Here is a 20,781-nt window from a genome sequence, read left to right on the forward strand (position 1 = left end):
AGAAGTTAGTGTGATTCTTGGGCCCACCCTGAGGCAAAGATTTCTCGCCGAGTGCGGGTTCAGGTCATCCCCAGTTTCTGATCCACTAAGTCTGTGTGAGGCCTGAAAGGTTGCATTTCTGACTAGTTCCAGAAGCCATGGAAGTGACTGGTCAGAGGAGTGTAGGTGAGAAACCACTGCCTACTTCTGGTCCACTCAGCTAGCCAAAAAGTTCCTGTCTTATTCACTTTTTGTTTCCACTTTCCATGGGGAAAATACTAGATGGTTCATTAAAAAAAAAGTGACACAAATTATATCCCAAGCTTAGCATACCCACACTCGGATACTATAGAACAACATCTTGTGTGCTTAATTCCATTCCAAATATGTGAGTTAAACGGAATAAAGTCACTCATAGCACTTCACTAGAGAAGGATGCATTAGAAAAGCAAAAGAACTACAAAGGCATCTGCTTTAGTGATAAAAGTAAAGATGAGGGCTGGGGATATAGCCTAGTGGCAAGAGTGCCTGCCTCGGATACACGAGGCCCTAGGTTCGATTCCCCAGCACCACATATACAGAAAACGGCCAGAAGCGGCGCTGTGGCTCAAGTGGCAGAGTGCTAGCCTTGAGCGGGAAGAAGCCAGGGACAGTGCTCAGGCCCTGAGCACAAGGCCCAGGACTGGCAAAAACACACACACACACACACACACACACACACACACACACACACACACACACACAAAAGTAAAGATGATTTGGGCTTACACGTTTTGAAGGCTGTTTCAGTAGGAAAAGACAAGCTGAAAATGTGGTTGACCCAAATGCTACAACCTGCCTCAGACAAGACTGATAGCCAAGCCTCCTCTCCTAAGGCTGCTCGTGTTCCTAGTAGGGATACAGCGTTTCCGAGCACATTGCAGTAAAAGTTAATAAAATTATTGAGAAGTTCTTAGGCATACATTTAAACAAAAGTCCATAAAACTATAACTCAGTCACCAGTGAACAACAAAGAGCCGCATCCATTACTGGGATCAGAGCCCTCCTATAGGCCTCCCTTAGAGAAGCACTGCTCCCCAGAGGGCCCCACAGATACCACCAAGACCACAGTCCCCTGTGCTGTTCCCTAGCACCATCTTGTTCCAAAGAACAGGGCTTTGCCTGTCACTCCTGTAATTGGAGCTCCTCAGGAGGAAGCTGAGATCTGAGGATTGTGTTTCTAAGCCAGCCCACGCAGAAAAGTCCATGAGACTGATCTCTAATTAACCACCAAAAGGCTGAAATGGAGATGTGGCTTAAGTGGTAGAATGCCAGCACTGAGTGAAAAAACTAAGCAATAGCACTCAACCCTTGTGTTCAAGCCCCAATGCCAGCACACACACACACACACACACACAATAAGAGTTTTGTCAGCCTCGTAGGCATCCATGGTTTCATGAGCTGTGTTGGCATTCTCTGAAGATCCCCCAGAAGGCCCTGCACTGGGGCAGGCAGGCCCGGAGGCCATGTTCCCATCCACAGAGTCTGCGCTACACTTCTCACCTGGCAGAAGGGGCCTGGCCTAGGACAAATCCCACCATCCCCAGCAGAGCATGTGGGCCCAGATCTCAGGTGATCTCTGACGTCCATGCCCTAATGTTCAGTCGATCCCCAGCACCTCTGAGAACCAGGAACACCCCACACAGCACACACTAAAACATCAATGGCATATACTCCTGGATACAGGAACTTTGGGGGCAGGAGTGGGACAGGCCTGTGTGCTTCTCCTCAGCCCTCCTCAGCCCATCTGCCGATATTGACAGTCTTCTATGGCCTATAATGATGTTATATATATATATCCAAATGTCCCTGGGCAGAGCAAAGCTTCCCACCCTGCTCTAGATGGTCCTTTTGGGTGAAGGGCCCCTCCAAACTGTGTCCTTGGCCAGAGAGTACACCATTACGGAGACTCGGTGCTTCCGTCTGCATGCCACCCCACAGCACTGGTTTCCATATCTGTCTCTTGAATCACATTTATATTGCCGTTGTTCCTTCATGTCCTCTTTCTACACACCACAAGCTCAGAATTGCCAGAATCCATCCTGGGGTAATGCTATTTCAATTAGTAGCCTGTCCCACATAGCCCTTTTTCAATTCAGAAAACATTTCCACAAGCTTTAAGTGATCTTTTAAAAAGAGTGCAGGTCTCAGCTTAGCAAGGCAAATACTCTTCCCAAGGCTGTGGGTTTTCTACAGGGGGAACATGTTCTCCTTTTCTAATATAGCAACAATCCACACAGTGCTTACACCAGCCCTAGTGGTCCTCAGAGCCTTGTGTGACTCAGAGGCTGCTAGAACGTGCTCACAGGCACGTTCCTCACAGGCTTATGTCCTCACAGACACATGTATGTTTATGTGTAACCGCAAATGGGACGTGGCCCACCTGTATCTGACTGAGAGTAGAGGTCAACATATAAGACTCCAACTTTTCCCCAGAAATCTCCAAAGACTGCCAGAGCCTGGGGCTAAGCCAGGAGCTCTGAAGGGAAATGAATGATTCCAGTGGAAATGCCCACAGTTCTGGTGTCTCTGAAACCCTAGTAGGTCACCCAGCCCAGAGACCATTGTCAGGAAGAGCAAACCATGCCCAGACTGCTAACGATGCTGCTCAGACCCCAGGAGAAGAATGCAGGGTGGATATGGCCTCTGGAGGGAGTCGTAGTTTTCTTGGTAGCTGCTGCTATTTTCCTACACACATTATTTTTCTTCTTTAAGATTTTGTAACCTAGGTGGGTCAGGAAGCCTTTTCCTTATAATAAGACAGCATCAATCTCCAACACGAGTGTGGTTTCATGCTTTTGCTGAATCAGCAACACAGGAATCTTGACGTTTTTACAGTCACGTGGGATTTCCTTTTAAGATGAACTAACTTCAAATTTCTAAAAAGTAGGCACTGATTGGCCAGTTTCCAGACGTTAAAGGACCCATTGCCAGAGTTTGCTTACCTGGGCAACATTGTGGGTCTCTGTCTGCCATAGTGCCAGAACCCTGGGGACCAAAGAGAAACGGGTCATGGTGCCAGACACAGGGGAACCTTGCTGCTTTCCTATCGCATACGTATCTGGAAGGTTCTTCTCCTCAGTGAAGTACCTCAGTCCCACCCCCCTGTATCTCCCACAAGCATCTGTGTTACGGCTTAGGCATCGTCGTCTGTGTGTCTCTGTTTGGGGGGCCACAGGGTGGTGTTTTCTGGTGCACTTACTGTCCGATGCTTGTGTTGCCTCGCAGCCCTGGGAGCCCCAGTGTTTCTGCAGCAGTTTCCCTCACGAGGCCGTGTGTGCAGATCCCTGGGGCCAGGCCCTGCTGGTTTCCACTGATGCTGGCGTCTTGCTAGTGGATGGTTAGTGAGTAGCTGTTCTACAAATGTCTTTATTTGTGTGACTCGTGGTACTTCTCAGAGAGTGACCGAGAACCCACTCCATTTAGACAATCAGTGGCCCTCAGGGACCTGGTGGTTTGCTCGCCTCACAAACCAGCTCCATGTTTTCAGGGCAAGTGGAGGGAGGACATTGTGAAGCAAGCATGCTGGAGCACGACTTCTTAGGCTCACCTCTTCCTCTACTCTCTGATTAGTCCAAGGATGGTAACTGACATGCTATAATCTCTGTGTCAGCCAATACTTATCATGGCCCCAACATTTATCTTGAATCAAAAGGGGACACATTATTTAGAGCCATTGTTGGGAACTTATTCTCTCTTAAAAATGGTAAAGACTTCTGGTCCAAGGCCAGGCATGGTGGGTCATGCTTGTAATCCTAGCTACTCAGGAAACAGAGATGGAAAGGAATGAAGTCCAAGGCCAGCCCAGACAAAAAAAGTTAGCAAGACTCTATCTCAACAAATAATTTGGGCATGGTGGTTCAGACCTGTAATCCTAGCTAGCAGGAGGCTGTGGGTAGGAGGATCACAGTCCAAGGCGGGCCCTAGGCTAAAATATGAAGTCCTATCCAAGCAACAACAAAAGCAAAAATAAAGCAAAAGGTTGGGGCCATGGATCAATGGTAGAGTGCCTGCCTAGCAGGTACAATACCCCAAATTCAAACTAGGATTGCAAACAACAACAAATTTAGTCCTGAAAGTACTTGGTGTCCAAAACAAATGATATGAATCAGGTAAACTATTTTTGATGGATATAGAAACAGAAGGGGTTGGACAGGGAGACTGATTTCAGCCCAGGATAAAAGCAAACTTGGCTGCGGGCCGCTGGCCCACGCTGCCCAGAGGCAGCACCCTGTCTAGGAGCCGTGCGGGCCTGGGGCAGGCATGAGTGCCCACAACCAGGATGCCGTGGCAGAGGCACAACTTCAGATGGATCAAGATGTAGACAGGGCCAGCAGGAGGTCCTTTAGATTGTTCCAGACTCCTGATGGATGTGAGGGGAGCAAGGAACTTAACCCTGGCAAAAGTCATCTCCTGGCCTCAGACAGAGCCCAGAGCGCCGAGCGGTGACGTCCCAGAGCACCCCCACAGACTGCACAGAAGGGGCTGCCCAGCCTCTGGTGTGGCCATACCTCCGTGCCCTGAGGATGACTTAGTGGCAGCATCTCGCCACCCTTTGGCAAGACCCTTTCACCCTCAGACCACTGCCTAGCGCATTTACAAAACGCCAGCTCTGTGTTGCGCCCCGTGACAGCACCTTCTGCTTACAGCCGGAGGGGGGACCCTACTTCAGGTGGGCTGCTTTCTGACCTTATTTGTTACTTTTGGTACAGGTCTTTCTGTGTGTGCTAGTACTGGGGCTTGGACTCAAGGCCTCATAGCCTCTCTGGCCTTTTATTTCTCACAGCTGATGCTCTACTATTTGAATCACACCTCCACTTCAGCTCTTTGCTGGGTAAGTGGAGGTAAGAGTCTCAAGGATTTATCTGCACTGGTTGACTTTGAACTATGATCTTCAGACCTCGGCCTCCTGAATATAGGGTTACAGATGTGAGCCCCAGCACCCAACAGTATGTGTCTTAATTGTGTGCCCAAATCATGTCTATGGCTAATTCAACAGAAGGCAGATAATTTGAAATTCATCAATTGAGGACTTAAGTCCTTAGGTTGAGAAACACTATGGTCTTAAGGAAAGTCATGGGCTGGGGCTATAGCCCAATGATAGAGTGTTCGATAAGCATGAGTGGATCCTTAGCACCAAAGAGAAAAAAGAAAAGCCAGCCTCTGAGCCTCAAGTTTCTCTAAGTGGGAATAATTTTAAGAGGCTGAAAAGAACCTTATAGTGATGAGACATACAGGGCCAATTATAACCTGGAGGAGGGAGTCTAGGGATTAATCAGTTACCTGCGTTTGACATGTAGTAGCAGCTTATTAAATGGCAGCTATTACCTTTACTATCTTCGGGGAATTTACTTTAACAAAAAAAATCCTTAGATTTTGCCAAAAGTACAACCAAAAAAATAAATTAAGAAAAAAAGGAGAAGAATAAAAGCAAAAGCAAAACAGATATCTGAAAGGGTTAGTCCAGTCTCCTAGCTTCGTAGATTAAGAAACTGAGGCCTGAACAAGGAACTTGCCAAGGCCATGTCTGCCCAGTGGCACATCTGGACCAAGAGCCCACATGCGCTTCCTACTCCAGTGCTCTTTCCACGAACCAACTGCATTTCATTAAAACTCAGCTGCAGAGGTTGGGGATTTAGCTCAGCGGAAGAGCACTTGCCTATCAAGTGGAAGGCCCTGAATTAGTTCCTCAGCTCATGTGGAGGGGTGGGGGGTGGAGGGGAGAGGAGGGGAGCTGTAGCCAGAATGGGGAATCATGCCTATAATCCTAGCTACTCAGGAATCAGATCTCAGTTTGGAGCCAGCCTTGGGCAGACAAATCTGTGACACTTACCTCCAATTAACCAGCAAAAAGTTAGGTGTGGCTTGAGTGGTAAAGTACCAGCCTTATTGGGAAAAGCCAAGAGACAGTGCCAGGCCCTCCCTGAGTTTAAGCTTCAGTATTGGTGCGCGCGCACACACATTCTAAGCTGTACCAGTGTATTTGTCTCTTAATGCAGATTTCCAAAACTATAGACCTGAACAAAAATTGAGGATTAAAATCTTTCTAAAAACAAAGAAATCTGAATTGGGTTTTTAAGTATCGGGATTTGAACTAAGGGCTGTGAGTTTGCTAAGATATTCTACCACTTAAACCAAACCTCCACATCTTTTTTTTTTTTAAAGGAAAAATCCAAACCAAGATTACTAGTCCTTTCTGATGTTTTAATGTTTATTGATCCAAAAGTTAGTGGTGGTGTCTGACACAGAGATTATTGTGGTTTTCAAAAAAAAATGCTTTTCTTCCACCTTGAAAGAAGCCCATTATCAGCCACATTCAACCACCACCAGTACAGATATATTATGCGGATTATTTTTTTCAAGTCCTGATTATACAGTGATCCTTTGTTTTTGTAAAGAAGGAAAATAACCTCTAAAGTTCTCTTTGTACTATTTGTTGTGCCATAATTCTCTTATATCTTTGTTTACCTTCTTCTGGTCTACACTTAATCATATTATGAATCGTTTCGGTGAATGAATCTGTCCATTTGCTCCAGGCTGAGTTCTACTCTAGCCCATTAGCCTTTGCTTAATTTTATTAGTCCTACCCAGGAGAGTCTATTCCTCTCAAGGTCGTTATTAAAAATCAAGATCCGTTGTTCTCCTGACTGTTGCACAACCTACTTTGAAGGAAGACTAAATACCAATTATATTTTTGCCATGCATTTTGGTTTCACAGTACTAGAAGAGCCATCTGTAGACTGCTTCTTCCTACAGAGATTATAGGAAGGGAAAATTAATAGAGCAGTCATTAATCACAAGTCCCTTTCCCCTTCCCTTACTTTCTCTACCTTCTTGTGCTGTGTATAAACCAGTTCAGCTATCTGAGAAAGAGTGGATGGAAAGTACATGTGAATTTTCTGTCTACTCAGTTTGGTAGCTCTACTGTTTCTAGTAAAATGAAATGCTCCTGTCACTTTTGTCTTCATAAACTCAAGGTGTGACCTTGAACAAGGTCTGAACACCTCTGAGCCCTAGGCTACTCATTTATTAAATGGGAACACAGCAAATCCCCACCTAGCTGGGTCCTTTGGACATTTTTGAGTTAATAAAAGACACACTAGACATCGGGGTCTGGCACCTAGGAAGCTCTTGGTATGTGCCATTGCTGTGCTGCTCTTCCCCTCAGAATGAAGGAATGGCAGCTGTTTACACACATATAATGACAGTTATTCATACAGACCTCTTGTATTCTGAACATTGCAGTCTTCCCTGGCAGCAGTACAAAGGCCCTGGAATCGATTCCTTTTTGTGAGAGCCTAGGGTGGAGGAGGAAGGAAACTAGTTGATGAGCTGACATCAAAGCCACAATTTTGGACAGGTGCTGGTGGCTCACACTTATAACCCTTAGCCACTCAGGAAGTTGAGATCTGAGAATCACGGTTTGAAGCCAGACCCGGCAGAAAAGTCCCCATGAGACTCTTATCTTCAATGAACCACTCAAAAACCAGAAGTGGAGCTGTGGCTCAAAGTGGTAAAGTGTTTAGCCTTGAGCAAAAGAGCTCAGAGATAGCACCCAGGCCTTGAGTTGAAGCCTCATTACTGACTAAAAATAAACATAAAAAATAAATCACAGTTTCCCCTGAACAAAAGAGGAAGCAGAGGCAAAACCCCCAGTGTGTGTCCAATGTGAGCACCATGGCCGTTCTGTGGCATAAACAGCCCCTGGGCTCTGCAGCCTCCTCCCCTCTTCCCCACAGAGGGTGGCACCAGAGGGAGCTGGTGACTAGCACGGCTCCTGCCTGGGCACACCCAGGAAGGGCTAAACTCCCAGCTATGCTGGGATTCCTAGAAGGGTGGGGTGGTGGTGCACCTGAATTAACAGTTACACGAACGCAAACCCACAGCAGAGCCCTGGAAAACCGTAGATGCCGGATGAGGCCGCTGCTTCCCTGGGATACCCACCCCAGCCCTGGCCATGCCTGCCTGGCCCTGATTCCACCCCAGACTCATCCTTTTTCTTCAGAACAGCCTTAATCCTTCAGCCGTTAGGTCTAGGGCCCCCCAGGGACAAAATAATTGTTAACAATTTGGGATCCCAGTAAGTAACCTTAAAATGGAATCCTGTGTATAATTCAGTTGTTAGTCATCCAATTACCTGAAATCTTCCAAAGAATTGCAACTCTAGTTAGATTGCTTTTCTCCCCAGCTATGTAGCATGTCTAATTGGTATTCTCTCTTTACTTATCTTTGTCTAAAAAAAAAATTGAAGATTTCTAATTCCTCTATGGAAACACGTTGGAATTGTGTAGGCAGACTATACTGTAGATATGGACACAGAGTATATGAGGGACAGTAGGGCATGTTTTAAATGCAAAAAAAAAAATTCCTGGGAAATATAAAATGATCTAAGATATGGTACACTTTCAAATATTATATAAAAATAAGAAAATACTGAAAAGAAACGACTGACCTCATTTGTTTACTTTGATAGAAGCCCAGTAAAACATGGGGCTGAGGTATGTTGCTTTGTCTTGTCGTTCGCATGCTTCTCCCCAAGCTGAAGTTCTTGGATAGGCCTCAGGAGAGTTCTAGAAGCTTGCCCAAATAGAAGCGGGGGCTGGATCTCCCGCAGGCACACGGCACGGGTCACAAAGTCCGGCCAGTAACCAGCCCTCCTTTTCCAGACGATCTTCCATCCGTGCCCGTGTTTGACAGAACGCTGCCCGTGAAGCAGATGCACGTGCTCGAGACTCTGGACCTTCTCATCCTCAGAGCAGACAAAGGTGCCACCCTTCTGCGTGTGCTCCTTGAGGGAGGAGAGCCACGGCCCCCACCAGGGTCCGGCCACAGCGGGGAGGCTGCTGTCGCTCTTTGGAGGTCACTGGTGGGGGTCCCTTGGTGGCACACTGGATGTGGGGGGAGGGGACTGAGCAAGGGAGGGCTGCATCGCTGATTGTGGTTGTGTAAAAGGGTTGTGGAGCCTCTCACAATTCTACATACCTCCTTCCTGCTTCGCTCCTGTCGTTTTACTTCTCCATCTAATTCCCCTTCTCTGCCTTCTCTCTGCTGTCACTAGGGAAAGATGCCCGCCTCTTTGTCTTCAGGCTGAGCACTGTGCAGAAAGGCCTGGAGGGGAGGCAGGCTGGGAGGAGCAGGTCTGACTGCCGAGAAAACAAGCTGGAGAAAACCAAAGGTGACATCATGCTCTTCCTGCTTGGGAAGGTTCTTCTCAATTCATTATTTTTCCTGTCGGCCTAGGATTTTACTGAAAATAAAAATGAAGTAGGGAAGTCATTGCCTAGCAGGCCCAAAGCCCTGAGTTTGATCCCCAGCACTGCATGCTGAGGACTAGAAATGCTAGGCCTCTTTTGCCAGTTTTGGAGGTGAGTTGAACTCTGTTAGCAACTCTCTGAGGTTTTTTGTTTGTTTGTTTTGGGGTTTGGGGTGTTTTTTTTTGGTCGGTCATAGGACTTGAACTCAGGGCCCGGGCACTGTTGCTGAGCTGTTTTGTTAAGGCTAACGCTCTACCACTTTGAACCACAGCTCCACTTCCAGTTTTCTGATGATTAATTGGAGATAAGAGTGCAGGGGGACCTTTCTGCCCAGGCTGGCTTTGAACCGTGATCCTCAGTTCTCAGCCCCCTGAGTAGTTAGGATTGTAGGCATAAGCCACGGGTACCTGGCGAAGTAAAAATATTTTTAGACTTTTTTTTCCTGGAGTTCTGGTTACCTTCACTTCAATTTCTGCCTGTAGTAAGTTTGAGACCAAGCCCACTAACAGAAAAAGAGAGGGTCTATGACTGCTGGCGTCATTTTCATGTCGGCTCCATTTTCTCTGGTATCGAAATCATCCTCAGCCTACCCCTGCGTGATGTTTAACTTCTAGAGTTCTTAGGAACAATTCCAGACCACCTCCTCTGTTGCACTTCCATCATTTGTCTTCGCAGGCTGCCACCTGTATGCTATTAATACCCACCACAGCAGAGAGCTGAGAATCGTGGTTGCCATTCGGAATAAACTGCTTCTGATCACAAGGAAACACACCAAGCCGAGCAGGGTGACCAGCGCCTCGCTGCTGTCTCCCCTGTTGGAGTCTCCTGTTGAAGAATTCCAGTACATCAGGGTAGCTTTCCTCTTTACCTTGCTTCTCTCCTGGCCAAGGCTCCATGAGGTAGCTCCTTCTTTCCTACCTGCTCAGCAGCCCATTAGGAGCCCTGTGTTCTAGCCTGTGCTTGAGACTTCTGTGTCCTCGCTTAAGATGATGCCCTAGCCTAAGATGAAAGACACAACTTCAAGCAGATTCTCTCCTTACCTGGAGGCTTCCACCAAGACTTGGCCAGAAAGTAGGAAGCCACCAGAAAGTTTAGTTCTGAGCAGTGGTGTATGCATGTGTGTGTGTACACACACATGTACACATACCAATCCTAGGGTTTGGACTCAAGAGCTCTGTCCCTGAGTTGTTTTGCCACTTTGAGCCACAGTGCCATTTCCTGTTTCCTGGTGGTTAATTGGAGATAAGAGTCTCATGGACTTGCCTGCCCAAGCTGGCTTTGAACTGTGATCCTCAGATGCCAGCCTCCTGAGTAGCTAGGATTACATGTGTAAAAGACATCAACTGCACTACCTCAAGCTGTGAGATATGTCCAGTACTGGCCACTAAGGCTGGGCATTCCCATAGTCTACAAAGGAAGTGATCTTTGTCTAGGGTTAAGACCTCCTTAATGGTGCCTATCAATTTCTGCACTTATTCAGCATAATGTTGTCAAAATAAGTTAAAATGCTGGTCTAAATAGGTGCCTTAATCTTAGGAATATTTATTCAGGGCCTTAATGTAGCTGTGAACTGTGAAATCATATTTCCTGCCTTCAAATCTCCATTCTACCACATATAAACTGAGACCATAGCAGTCACTTGACCTTTGGAACTCAGTTTCCTCATCTGTAAATATAGCAATAGTCATACCTACTTCACGAGATTGGTACAAAAACAGTGCCTAGCACATGAAGAGCTAAGCATTCTTCACTAGCAACAAATAACACCAGGTTTCTAACAATTAATATTACTAAGTCACTGTGTAAGGGCCAAAGCAGGCCATACCATGGATTCCTATTGCCTTCCCCCTTTCCAGGGACAAAGGTCTGAGTCTTGAGGACTCAGATTATAAGAAGGAGAACCCTGTCTCTGCTTTTGCTGCAGCACAGGCTCTACAGAAGCCTTGTGGAGGGGCAGGGGAGGGAGGCTGGCTGAAGGTGGCAGTCTGTGCCCCAACCTGTCCCTTTCATCCTTCTTAATCATACAGGAGATCTGTCTGTCTGACTCTCCTTCGGTGATGACCTTGGTGGATGGGCCAACAGAAGAGAGTGACAACCTCATCTGTGTGGCTTACCGACACCAATTCGATGTGGTGAACGAGAGCACAGGGGAGGCCTTCAGGCTGCATCATGTGGAAGCCAACAGGGTGAGTGACGGCTGAAGAGACAAGTGGGAATCAGAGACAACAAGAGTTGTGTCTTCTAACGTCAGATACCATGGTTTAGAGGATTCCATTACTCTAATATAACTGTCCCATTGTCCTGCTCTACCTTTCAGCATTTCCCCTGAACCTTCATATTGCCAAATAAAAGACAGAAGGGCTGAAAGCAGAATATAACTAAGTAAATGAGAATGTTTGTCAAGCAGTGCATTCTGGGAGGGTCTTTGGAGAGCACGCTTTGTTCTCTGTGGCCTGCAGACTCACAGATTGGGGATTAGGTGGCTCGGGTGGGTACAGCACCCCTTCTTCATCCCCATAGAGGCCCATAACAAAAGGAAGACGGGACGGGTTTCCATTAGGAAAGAGAGGGGATCATCACTGAGGGTCTGCACCCCTTTGCTGAGCTGCACGGTTCAGAACAAGTTTGTCTTGGTTTGGGACACAATGCAAGGCCAATGCAAGGCCACCCAAACTGTACCCGAGCTCTAGAAATGACTGTATAGATGTGAACCATTGACACTCGCTTGAAGGTGGCACAGACCCACCACCCGAAGCCTGAGACCCGTGTCACCGGAGACTGCCCCCCGGTCACCTGAGTAGGTCACAGAGCTCCTGGGCTCACTCTGGCCTGATAACAAGGAGCCACTTGTTCAGGGGCAGAAAACAAACCAGCATCCTTACTCAGGCACTGAGGGCACACAGAATGGCAACAGTGCCCCCTGATGGCCTCCCAACCCACAAGGCTCCCCCCACGCCCGCTCAGCGGAATCAGAGGCTGGATTCCCTCTCCGTAGGCCGTGCAGCTTGTGTTGGACATGTTCTACCCAAATATTCATTATAATTGCTGATTACTATTTTAAGAAGGCTTAACACCTAATTAGAATGAGATTTTAAGAAAGAGAAAAACCAGAAATAGAAAAATCCCGATCTAAATAAGAGGCCGTTCGTCTGCAGCTGTCACCCATCCCCACAGCGCCTGTCGTTTCTCTTGTCTACACTGATGAAGCTCAGGCTGTCGGCCGTGGGAGCCATCCGAGGGGCTTTAAAAGCCACAGTGCCTGTGTCTCCCCCTAGAGGCTCCACTGGGCAGGGAGGTGGCATGGGGACATATCAAGGAACCCCAGATTATTCTAATGCACAGTCAAGTCTGCGGGCCAGGATGGACTCAGTCATCACCTCAACCTCAATGTTAACTGCTGGAGAGCCTGCCAAAGATCAGTGTTCTGAGCCGATTCCAGAATAGTTAAATAAATCACTTTCCTTGGTTAGGCTGAGGGTGTGGTTCAAGTTCAAGGCTACGGATTCAAGCCACTTCCAAAGGGGGAAAAAAAAAACTCAAGAGATAGGATTTTTTGTCGTGTTTTGGTGAGGGGCCAGTACTGAGTTTAAACTCAAAGCCTCAAGCTTGCTATGCCAGTATATCTGCCGCTTGAGCGATGTCCCCAGCCCTGTGTACTTTAGTTACTTTTCAGGTAGGGTCTCCTGTTTTTGCCCCCTGGCCAGGCTCAGGGGGTGATGATCCACCTACCTTTAACCCTTTAGTGTAATTACAGTTACAGGTTGTGCCAGACCTGGGGCTTGAAGTTATTAGGGCCTGGGCACTGTCCCTTGGCCTTTTTTGTTCAAGGCTAATGCTCTACCCCTTGAGCAATGGCTTCACTTCTGGCCTTTTTAAAAAATTGCTTTTATTGTTATTACAAAGGTGATGTACAGAAGGGTTACAGTTATATAAGTCGGGTAAAGAGTATTTTTCTTCTCGGACAATGCCACCCCTTCCCTTGCTTGCTCCCGTTGTTTTCTCCCATCCCCACTCACAAGTTGTATAGTTCATTTTCAACAGTGTCCACTGAGTACCACGGCTGCAACACTTTGACTTTTTGCTAGCTGCTTGAACATGAATCTCACAGACTTTTCTGCCTGAGCTAGCTTTGGTCTGTAATCCTCAGATCTCAGCCTCCTCAGCTAGGATTATAGGTGAGAGACTGGCGCCTGGCAAAAGCCAGGACTTTTTTTAAATAACCCCCAGAAGATACTGATACATAGACAGACCCAGTAAATGTATCCTGACCCTCCTCCTAATCTAAGGCCTGTGGCCCAGCACCCCAGCACCTGCAGGCAGAAGCTTCTCGGGGCCTCTGGCTCTTCCAATCTGTGGACTTCTGGGGAGAACATCCAATTTATACTTTACAAGTTCTACCCCAGGCTGGGAATACGGCCTAGTGGTAAAGTGCTTGCCTCGAATACATGAAGCCCTGGGTTCCATTCCTCAGTACCACATATATAGAAAAAGCCAGATGTGGCGCTGTGGCTCAAGTGGCAGAGTGCTAGCTTTGAGCAAAAGCCAGGGACAGTGCCCAGGCCCCGAGTCCAAGCCCCAGGACTGGCAAAAAAAAAAAAGAAAGAAAAGTTCTACCCCAGCCAGGCACAGTGGCTCACACCTGTAATTCTAGCTACTTAAGAGGCTAAGATGAGGAGAACCACAGTTCACAGTCAGCCTGAACAAAAAGTCCATGTGACCCCTTTCTCAACCAGTATCTGGGCATGATGGCATGCACCTGTCATTCTAGATATGCAGAAGGCTGATATCAGAAGAATCATAGTTCCAGACAGTTCACAAGACTTCCCCTCGGTGAAAGAGGTTGGTCATGGTGGCACACGCCTGTCATCCCTGCTGTCTCAGGAAAGCATCACAGTCCGGGCACCGGCTTGAGCAAAAAGGTGCTGGTGCAGGGCTAAAGTGCTTGCCTCGCAAGTGTAAGGCCCTGAGTTCAAACCCCTGGACCACCAAAAAGAGGAGAAAAAAAGAAAGACGTGGGTGTTGAAGTTCTGCACCTATAAAGTAATTTTTGCTTTTCACAACTTCATGTCACCAGCAGAAAGAGGCAGAAAAGTCATGGCCAACAGATCTTTGTCCAGTCAGGCCTTTTCCTGGCAACCAGTTTCCTCCGGCTCAGCAGGCTTTCCCCAGGGGAAAGGCCTTCACCTTATGTCAGAGAAACCCGCCATGTTCCTCAAAACGAATCACACTTAAGGGGCTGAAAATGTGGCCATTTAGTGACTTTCCTCAGGGTGTCTACAGAGGAAAGATAATTTTATTAAAATTCTTTCAGTTACCATTTACCTATATTGAGTGTCCTGATAACGCATTAGACTTCTTCTGGACATTTTTGTCTTAAGGTTTATAAAATTCCAGGAAGAATTGAGCTTAAAATAGTGTGGGTTTTTTTATGATTCCTATGTTTTGTTATTTTCTGGAACAATTCTAAAATATTCTATCTTATCTTTAATGTACTTAAAAAAAAAAAACAAAGATAAAGAGCATTTCCCTAAAGAGTATAAAAAAACCTTTTAATGAAACAAAGGAATTAGTTCCCCCACCCCCGTCCCTCCTCCCTGGGTCCTGGCTGGGGGAGGGTGTGCACAGCCTTCCCAAGGTGAATTGGCATCTGTGGAGTGCTCACAGAGCAGGTGCACACGCTCAGGGAGACACGGGCATCTTTGAAAGAAGTTGACCCTCTAAGTGGGGATCTCAGCCCTAGAGACATGCAGAAGGCAATGAGCAATGGGGTTGCTAATCGCTAGCGAGAAGCAGGCCCAGCAGCAGCAGGACTAACCTTTAACCCAATTTCCTGAAACTCAGCCCCAGTGCAGGGAGCTGACCTGGCCCAGGTCACTGGCAATTTGGTCACAAATGACACCAATATCTGGGCTGCAATACCTGCTGCCTGTAGTGCCCCAGTGCTGGCTGGGCTGACGTAGCTTTCTACCTCTGTTTCTCCCTCTTCCCAGACACCATCTGATTCTATTCTAGGCTCCATTCTACCTCAGAGCCTTAGACAATCCTAGACAGGAAAGGATGCCAGGAGCTGCCCGCTGTCACCCTTGCTACTCGGAAGGCCGATATCTGAAGATCGCGGTTCAGAGCCAGCCCAGGCAGACAAATCCAGGAGACTCCTTATCTCCCATTAACTACCAGAAAGTCAGAAGTAGAAGTGTAGCTCAAGTGGTAGAGTGCCAACTGTGAGTGAAAAAGCCTAGCAAAAGTGTCAAGCCCTGAGTTCAAGCCCCAGTATTGGACAGAGAAAGAAAGACAAGAGACAGAGACAGAAGACAGGGAGGGGGGGGAGAGGGAGAGAGGAAGAAGGAAGAGGAAAAAGAGAAAGAGGGAAAGGAAGGAAGGGAGGAAGGGGGAAGGAGGAGGGAAGAGAAAAAAGGCTTAAGAAGTGCTAAAGTCGTATTCTATGCTGGAAAGCAACCTCAAGTTCATTGTACCAGTAGGCCAGCTGTGACCTGCTGCCGAAAGCAACCTCAAGTTCATTGAACCAGTAGGCCAGCTGTGTCCTGCTGCCGAGACCTGGCAGCCAGCACTGGCCTCATTCACAAGGCCAGGTCTCTGGAAGGCACCACAGACGAGTTCTGGAACTCAGCTAATTCCTCCGCTTATTCCAAGAGGTCCCCTTCTTGGCATCTGCCTGGACTCTGTGGTTCTCCGGTGGACACCCATCCACCACATGGGGAGTCTGAGCACTGAGCTGGCTATAGCTGCCTCTCAGCTAGGGAGAAGAGGATAGGATTCAGACATCACTTCTGTCAAGTCTATATTTGTAAGTTTTTCAACCCATATTACTTAATGTCACTTTAAATGCCAAGAAAGTGACCTGCTTTTTTTTTTTTTTTTGCCAGCCCCGGGGCTTGAACTCAGGGCCTGAGCACTGTCCCTGGCTTCTTACCACTCGAGCCACAGCACCACTTCTGGCTTTTTCTATTTATGTGGTGCTGAGGAATCGATATATACGAAGCAAGCACTCTACCACTAGGCCATATTCCCAGCTCTGCTCTTTTTTTTTTTAATGTGCCAGTCCAGGGGCTTGAACTCAGGGCCTGGGTGCTGTCCCTGAGTTGTTAGCTCAATGCTAGTGTTCTACCACTGGACCCACGACTCTCTGCTTCTGTATTTTTGGTGCTTAATGTAGATAAGAGTCTTACAACTTGCCTGCCTGAACTGACGTTAAACCGCCAATCTCAGATCTCAGCCTCCTGAATAACTAGGATTATAGGCAGGAGCCACTGGTGCCCAGCAAATCTGCTTTTTTTTTTTTTTTCTTTTTTTTGGCCAGTCCTAGGCTGTGAACTCAGGGCCTAACTAAGCACTGGCCCTGGCTACTTTTTTGCTCAAGGCTAGCACTCTGCCACTTGAGCCACAGCGCCACTTCTGGCCATTTTCTGTATATGTGGTGCTGAGGAATCAAACCCAGGGCCTCATGTATACGAGGCAAGCACTCTTGCCACTAGGCCATATTCCCAGCCCCAAATCTGCTTATGTTTAATGGTATGGAGGCTGACACCTGCCAGGCCCTCTCCCAGGGAAAGACAAGATGTCAGTGTTGGGACATTGGGTCATTGGGCTAAGTGCTGGTAAGAATCTGAGCAAAGTGGCATGGCATGTCCCAGGAGGATGTAGTCAGGTCCAAGCTGTGACCATCTGTCCCCGAACCTTGCCCTGAGCTAGAGCATGCCCGGCCCACCTGGCAGTGTCGATCTCTTCATCCATCAGCAGTCAGAATCGCCCAAGTGAAAGGCCTGCTTGGAACAGCTCGCTGAGCCTGGTGCCCCGCGCAGGCCTGGTCTGGAAGGCTGTGTGCTCTTGCCCACTGCTGCCCCTCACCCCAAACACCTCAACTGCAGACCCCCATTTCCAATAGCCACAGCCACCTCCCAATGACCATTTCCCCATCCCAGATCTACACACACACACACACACACACACACACACACACACACACACACACACACACACGAGGCAGGACTCTGAGCCAGGCTTCCTGACTCTAGATTGTGCTCTTGAAGAGCAAGAGTGCTGATGCCGCCACAGCCAGCATGGTGGGTGGGGATCCGCTCCAGGCCACACACAATTGTGGAAGCTCGCAGTCTGGCTGGGCAGAGCACTGCAGCCCCAAACCTCAGAGAGACTATAGCTTGTGAACCTGCATCTCGAAAGCGGCAGGGCCAAGGCATCCCGTGTGGGTCACATGCCAGGCCGGGCCATGTGCAGAGGAGACTGCAGTGAAGGGCCTCAGGAGCTGACAGGAGAGCGCTTGAACGATGCCGGCTGTGCAGAGCATTAAGTAGGGAGTGGGAGACAGGGCAACACAGGGTTACATGGGCTCTGAAACCCCACTTTTTCTGATTCCCAGTGGAGCCCTGATCTCCACAGTTTCCTGCTGTCTCTGAACGTCTGCCTTAACTCAGGTTTTTCTCTCTCATACCTGCGGTCATTGCAGCCCTGTGTGGGTAGCACCCACGCTGGGTGCCAGCACCCAGGTTTCTATGGGCCCAGGGCCACTCCAGACATGCTAGCTTGAGTCTTTTCCGAGTGCCACTGTCACGCCCACCACTACCGCTGCCCATTATCATTGCAGGTTAATTTCGTTGCAGCTATTGATGTGTATGAAGATGGAGAAGCCGGCCTGCTACTGTGCTACAACTGTAAGTCAAGGATGCGTTCTTCTGTCAGAAAGCTGCCTATCCTTGCATCCCCTGGTATAACTGTGCTCCAGGAAGCGTCTAAAACCTGCCTTCCCCTCCCCCTCCCTGATTTCCCACTATACCCTAGACTTCTTGGTGACTGGTGTCAGAGCCACAGCCTGTGAAAAATGCCTCCAGATGTGGCAGGGGTGACAGTGGCCTCCCCTTAGAGGTCTCAGTGTGTGCCTTGTGCTGTGCTTTGGGTTCAGGGGTCACTGTCTCGTTCAAGTTCATTGTCACTGCGATGGGAGAAGGGCTGCTACTATCCTCAGAGTGGAGAAAAGGAAGCTTCTTCAAGTTACGCAGCTACTAAGCCTCAGGCCAGGCTTGCATCTGGGGCTCTTTTGACTCCAGTACCCCAAATACTAACTTCTGTTACTGCAGGTCGAGTATCCCTTATCTGAAATGCTTAGAAGTATTTCAGATTCAGCTCTTGTAGGATTTTGGAATACTTGCATACTTGCACGTGCATGACGAGATATCTCAGGATGGAACCGAGTCTGAACACTGAGTTCATCCCGCAGCACGGACATTTTGACTGTGAAATGTCACATGAGGCCAGGGATGGGATTTTCCATTGGTTGGCACTCAGAAAATTTCATATTTTAGACCACTTTGGATTTCAGGTTTTTTGTATTAGTGATACGCACTACATTTTGTTTGCTATTGTCACATGGTCATGAAATCAGCCTCCTGGGGCTCCTCAGCCCCAGCTGGGTTCTTTTGGGTCAGGTCAGGTAGCAGGGTGGGTCTGGGGCAGCCCGAGGTGTCAGATAGCCTCTTCAAGGAGTTCCAACATTTCAATAAAATGCTTTTTCTTTCTGACAGGTAAAAGAAGCAAGATAATTTTATCAGTTTAGAATGATAATGCTGTTTTAGCTAATGGATCGTGTGTGTGTGTGTGTGTGTGTGTGTGTGTGTGTGCATGCACTCACACATGCACACTGGTGCTAAAGCTTGAACTCAGGGCTTGGGTGCTGTCCCAGAGCTCTTTTGCTCCAGACTAGATAGAGGTCTACACTGGAGCCACAGCTCCACTTCTGACTTTTTAGTGGTTAATTGGAGATGAGAGTCTCACAGACTTTCCGGCCTGGGCCGGCTTTGAGCCTCCAGTCTCAGAATTCAGCTTCCTGAGTAGTTACAATTACAGGCTTGAGCCACCAGCATCCAGTGATTTGGGGATATTTTATACCCAGGCTTACCTTAAACCTTCCTCAAAATAGTTGATCTTTAAAGTGTGGTCTTTGGGGCTGGGAATATGGCTTAGTGGCAAGAGCGCTTGCCTCGTATACATGAAGCCCTGGGTTCGATTCCCCAGCACCACATATAGAGAAAATGGCCAGAAGTGGCGCTGTGGCTCAAGTGGCAGAGTGCTAACCTTGAGCAAAAGGAAGCCAGGGACAGTGCTCAGGCCCTGAGTTCAAGACCCAGGACTGGCCACCAAAAAAAAATAATAATAATAAAGTGTGGTCTTTTCACTTCATTGATAAATTATGTGGGGAAACAAAATTAACCAAAAGAATCTGAAAACAATCCAAAAGGTAAAGTAAAATAAAACAATTTTTTTCAATTAAAACAAAAGGAAAAATAGCAGAATGCTAAAAAAAAAATCAAAACAGATTTTTCTTTTGACTTCCTGAAAGGACATGCGATCTAAGGAAAGAGATGCTGCTAAGAACGTAATAGTCCCTTTATTTTACTTTTTTTGTGCCAGTACAGTAGATAGCGATTCATGAATAGTAAAGGCAGAGGGAACACTTTCCCAGGTGAGCACAGAAGCAAAGGAAAAACACGTGCTTGGTTCCACTGGGGCAGAAGCTGTGCGTGGGTTGTTTGAGTGAATACGTGTAGGTAGAGGTCAGCTAGCAGTTCCTGATTCTTTTCTAGAGTATGACCTACACACTGGGTTGGGATTATATTTGCTTACGAACAAACCCTGGACACTGGAGCCTCCTCAACATGACAGACTCCCAATTATTTGAACAGCATAAAAAGAAAACTGTGGCTCACTGAGAGTTGTCTTAAGCTCGTTGCCCTGGGCAGTGATTGGCTCTCAGACTGGCAGGCAGGCAGCTCCATTCAGGCACTCTCCACATTACAGCTGTAGGTGGGATGCTAAGCAATTACTCTAATAAATAATCAGCAAGCTGTGAAGGATGGATACTTGATTGTCTGTTACAGCATCTCCTATAAAATGGGAAGTTTGGGAAAGTAAACAGGAAGGAGAAGAGTCTACAGCAATGTAAATGTTCATATGCTAGAAGAATGCATAGAAGAAAATGTACACTATATTGATAAAAAGCAAATTACTTTGGTTTGGGGTCCTGGGATCGAACCCAGCACCTATTGCATGCTAGGCAAGTGCTCTACCACCTGAATCAAGCCCTTATCCCTATCGTCTAGTTTTTTTATCTCGAGCTAGAGTCTTGCTACTTTGCCTGGGCTATTCTGGAACTCTAGGTCCTCCTGTCTCTGTCTTCCAAATGCTTGGATTAAACGTATATGCCACCACATCTGACTAATAAAACTTTTAAAAATAAAGTTAGGAAACGTAGTGCATGCCTGTATGCCCAGCACTTTGGGAGGTAGAAGCAGGAAGAGCACAAGTTCAAAGCCAGCCTAGACAATATAGACCTTATCTCAGAAAACAATATGCAATAATAATTTTCTAATAAATTTTTATGTCTAGGTATATGGTTGTGTAATAGAAGGTGCCACGGTTTCTACATGAACTTCTGCACTCAAAGCTGAGCTACATAGACTTGGGTACAGGTCAGGACCAG

At 47.4% G+C, this 20,781-nt stretch overlaps 1 protein-coding gene across 3 annotated transcripts in view; it reads left to right on the top strand.

The window, feature by feature from the left end:
- Nucleotides 1-20,781, top strand: part of Garnl3 (GTPase activating Rap/RanGAP domain like 3) — a 125,772-nt gene that overhangs the window by 94,862 nt on the left and 10,129 nt on the right. For all 3 annotated transcript variants that reach the window (XM_048343224.1, XM_048343235.1, XM_048343243.1), the window contains 6 exons: nt 3,247-3,358; nt 8,685-8,783; nt 9,077-9,193; nt 9,948-10,123; nt 11,300-11,458; nt 17,893-17,959. In XM_048343224.1, coding sequence (XP_048199181.1) covers nt 3,247-3,358; nt 8,685-8,783; nt 9,077-9,193; nt 9,948-10,123; nt 11,300-11,458; nt 17,893-17,959 — 730 coding nt within the window. The remainder of the gene's footprint in view (nt 1-3,246; nt 3,359-8,684; nt 8,784-9,076; nt 9,194-9,947; nt 10,124-11,299; nt 11,459-17,892; nt 17,960-20,781) is intronic.

This window comes from Perognathus longimembris, chromosome 1 (genome assembly GCF_023159225.1).
Source record: "Perognathus longimembris pacificus isolate PPM17 chromosome 1, ASM2315922v1, whole genome shotgun sequence".
NCBI lineage: Eukaryota > Metazoa > Chordata > Mammalia > Rodentia > Heteromyidae > Perognathus > Perognathus longimembris.